At 27.6% G+C, this 4,168-nt stretch overlaps 1 protein-coding gene across 1 annotated transcript in view; it reads left to right on the forward strand.

Moving 5' to 3' along the window:
• Positions 1-2,276: 2,276 nt before the first annotated feature.
• Positions 2,277-4,168, forward strand: part of LOC136796727 (serpin B8-like) — a gene marked incomplete at its 3' end in the record, with an annotated part of 3,843 nt that continues 1,951 nt past the window's right edge. Inside the window, 1 exon segment of the mRNA XM_067051203.1 lies at positions 2,277-2,371. Within this exon segment, the coding sequence (XP_066907304.1) occupies positions 2,347-2,371 (25 nt within the window).

Genomic DNA, 4,168 nt, shown 5'->3' on the forward strand with positions numbered 1-4,168 from the left:
CTGTGGTTGTTTGTAGTTGTAAAGATATATAGCTCCGGATGAAAAATTAATTGTTTTAACGTTTTGAAACAGCCACCATTTTTTATTCCCCCTACTTATACTTGGCAGACTCATCAATTTTGGCTAGTAACTATGGAACGATGTAATCCCTATAGATGAGTCGCATTTTGAAGTGCATGGTTGTGACGAAGGAATAATGGCCTAAAAAGTGACCAAACACAGAATTTAAGTTTACAAAAATGAACACGGAAGAGGGCCTGTGAGAGGGGTTTGGTGCTGATTTTCTTCCAATAGGGAAGAGAACCTCATATTCAAAGACTGAATTGATTTAGGTATGTTGATATTCTCAACAGAAAAGTAGGGATTGAATCAAAATTTAAACTATATAAAATTAATTATTCTAATCCTAATGCGTTATCTATTCGGACTTTGATACTGTACAATTACCTTTAAGTTCTTCAGAAAAAAAAAATAGTTCTTCGATCTCAATTTAATTGAATATGTATTGGCCTCATAGAAAGATAAAATAGGAAATACTATTTCCGAAATAAAAACGATTTTAAGGAAAAATTAACTCTCGAGTAGAACCTAATCACACTAGAAGAAATTATTGAATAAATTAATGCATAAATGAATTAAAATGAGTTATTAAACAAAAAGTTTTACTGTAAAAGTAATCCGTATACCGCTACTAAATTAATTTAATTTGCTTTTGAACTTAATTGTGTATTTCTAAAAAATTTTATCACCCATATTTTCGATATTGTTTTAATGTTTTCAGTAAACGTTTAAAAAAAAATTAAATTTGTAGTGAAGTTTCCCTTTCGTTATGGTTTAGGTGTCTTAACATCATCAAATGTATAACAACTTATTAAAAAAAAAATTATTAAATCTTTTGAAAAATAAATGGAAATAAAAGTCTCGATAAATTTCTTATTTCCTAATATTTAGTAAATTCCAATTTACTCCACATATAATATTATGGAGTACGAACTATATAAAAGATTATATAAGAATTGTAGAATTTATTTATAAATCGCTTGGCTGGACAATTTTCATCATGGGTTTTTTCATGTTCTTGTCCTGATTCTTTCAATTATTTAAGATAAATATCTCAAATTTAAATGGTTAATTTCCTTTATACCGGAGCCCTCTGAAGTATGCTACTCATTATTCCAGCAATTTTTAGAAAATTTATTTTCAAAAACCGAAATTAAAAAAAACTGTTTTTTAAACAAAAAAGTTTTAATTTTATTTTGAATTGGACGTTTGGAACGTTACTATCGTTGACTGGTGTTACTTTATTGGCTTTCCCAAAAAGGCCTTAACAATTTATGGCTAGTTAAGGTGTCACAAAGTAACTCCAGTCCAAGGTACAATCCATAGAATACAAATAATAAGTAATATTAATATTTTGATTTGCCACTATTAAAGAAAAGCACCAATACGATGTAAGTGAAATTCAGCAACATAGCAAGTGAGCAAGTGCATAACCTTGGCAGCATACAGTTAACCTGTTGGTGGAACCACAACTTTTTTCTTTAATTGTGATAATTCGTGATCGATTCGTCCCTGTAAAAAGCACAAGTTTCCTCAAAAATACGTCAAGAATTTAATAATATTATGAAATCAATAATCAATTTCTTAGCTTGACTTTAGCTTTCTAGTCCTTAAGACTTTTCAAAAGAAATAATATTTATTTAACATTAACAACAATAATTTATTTTTATGGATTAATAAATTTTTAAGACTTCGACTATATTTAATAATTTGGTGGTGAATGAACAACATATAACAAGCAATAATACACAAATGGTCAGTAGTCTCGGTCAAAAGAGAACAAAAATAGTTAACAACTATTTATTTTCCGACGTTTCGTCCCACTTTGCAGAACTTCGTCAGGGCTGTTAAGTTTAGAGCTATCGAGACTTTTCAATGTTTTTTTTTTCTTCAATTGTTTGCTTGTATCTTTGTATTCATAAGTTTTTAAGAGAAACTTGTTGAAGATAAAATTTAAAAGTTCTTCGAATTTTAGAGAAATGAAAAAAATAGGTAGAATTAATAAAATTAAATTTATTAATAAACTTTTAATAACGACAAATAAAAATAAAAATTTTTAAAAATGCGTAGCAGGTCTTTTCCTTTAAACATCGCTATTTATAAACTTAACCCTTAGAAAGGTAAAGAACTGCGTCATGAATGATGCCGGAGCAGGTTTTGAAAATTGAATTAACTCATTCCAAGAGTCTGCGTGCAGAATCTAGTTTGGTGTGGAAGGGGAAACAAGGATAGTGTATACCCATACGACAGGATTCTCACTGTTCCTTCCACTCCACAAGCAAGGCCATGTTCTTCACTTTGATATTTGGAGGTAAACAAAACTTTAGCTAGCTTACATTGACAAATAAAAATTAATAGCAAATACTTGTATTAAAGCAATATAACACTACTTCTAACTTATAAATATTTCATAGTGGAAGTTTTAGTATTTAATATTATTCATTGAAAGATAACTTATCAGTCCTAACGGAACAAAGTGATAATACCAAACTTAATATATTATGAATCAATCCCTAAATAAAAAATCTCATAAATTAATCTAATAAAAATTAACTGTTGTTATTATCCTGTCTTAAACATTTTGTTGATAAATATATAAAAAAATTGGGTCTTTATTTTTTTTTTAAATATTATTACTAGAAGTAAAACTATCATTAAAGATTTATATGTTTCAGAAAATAAAAATAAACATACAGTAAAAATTAAAAATATTTGTTGGTTACTTGTTATTTATGCTTTGATTATGATCTATTGATAAATTTTTGAACGTAACATTCATAAACTACTTTCAGATCATTTAGTGCACAGCTATATTTTAATAGTTGAATATGCATTTTCAAATGGTTAACCATTTCTTGGTACTATTTCCTATCCTGAAAATTGTTAGTAAGTGGTTAGGATTGTAACAAATGACCTCTAACAGGAAAACCTGGAAGTAACAGGAAACTAAGTCAGTTTTTGAGGGCATAAGAGTTAAGTTATATTCATAATATAATAAAATATATTGCCATCAGTAAATAAAAAAAAATAATAAAAGTTAACAAAATTATAAAACATGATTCAAAATTAATGTTTTTTCTACTCATAATTACAAATTTATATTTCTCAGAAGCATTTATTAATTATATAACTTATGCATTATAAAATGTGTTATAAGCAATATTTCAAGTATACATTAACTTATTAATGATATTAATAACATTGGTATTAAATTAATTTTTGGGCCCTGATTTCCAATGCTGGATATAACATTCAGTCTTTATCCATTGCTTACTTTTACTTACTTCCTTAGTATGTTTACTCCTTCATAAGAGGAAAACTAAATATCCTGCTTTCCACGAACACTCAAAACCTAATAAAATTATAGCAAAAACTTGAACAGTTCAAGTTCAATTTGTAATCACGGATTACAAAGGGGTTCTAAAATCTTTTTTTGGGGAGGGTTCTCAAAATCTTTACTACTTAGGATTCCGAATAGTCTTGACCCGCTCCTTGTTAGGCAATCTTCTTAACAAAAAATAACGCATGAGATTGTTAAAAATTTTGATTTTTATTCTTTAAGAAATAGTAGTAGATTGAGTTTCATGTAATTACTTCTCCCTCATTAGTATCGATTCTGGCAACTCACTTAATTGTTTACAATTATTTTTTATCACATTAGAAGATGAGAGGATATTAATACTTAATGCATTGTATTTAGATAGAAAATGAGGATACCAAACAGTTATATACCTGACTGATAAATCAAGATTTTAGATTTTTATACCTCAGATTATTTTTTTCATACCACCTTTATTTATTGTTTTCATGTTTAAATGCTATTATTATTAATCAATAATAATAACATGGATATATTACAGGTATGATGGATATAATTTTAGAATATAACATTCTTCCATGGCTGTAAAGCTGACTACACACACACATTCAAACATGGTTTCGTGAAAACACCCAGTGGGTTCTCAAAAATGTGTTTTATTTTGTTTAAACGAACATTAGACGATATATTTAAATTCTACTTGGAAACCTCCTTGGCGTTTCCTCTGGAGGTTGCTTCAATGCTCTACGTTATAAACACTTTATTTATTTATTTATTTATATATATATA

This window comes from Halyomorpha halys, unplaced genomic scaffold (assembly GCF_000696795.3).
Source record: "Halyomorpha halys isolate HHAL.00 unplaced genomic scaffold, Hhal_1.1 Scaffold1308.1, whole genome shotgun sequence".
Lineage (NCBI taxonomy): Eukaryota > Metazoa > Arthropoda > Insecta > Hemiptera > Pentatomidae > Halyomorpha > Halyomorpha halys.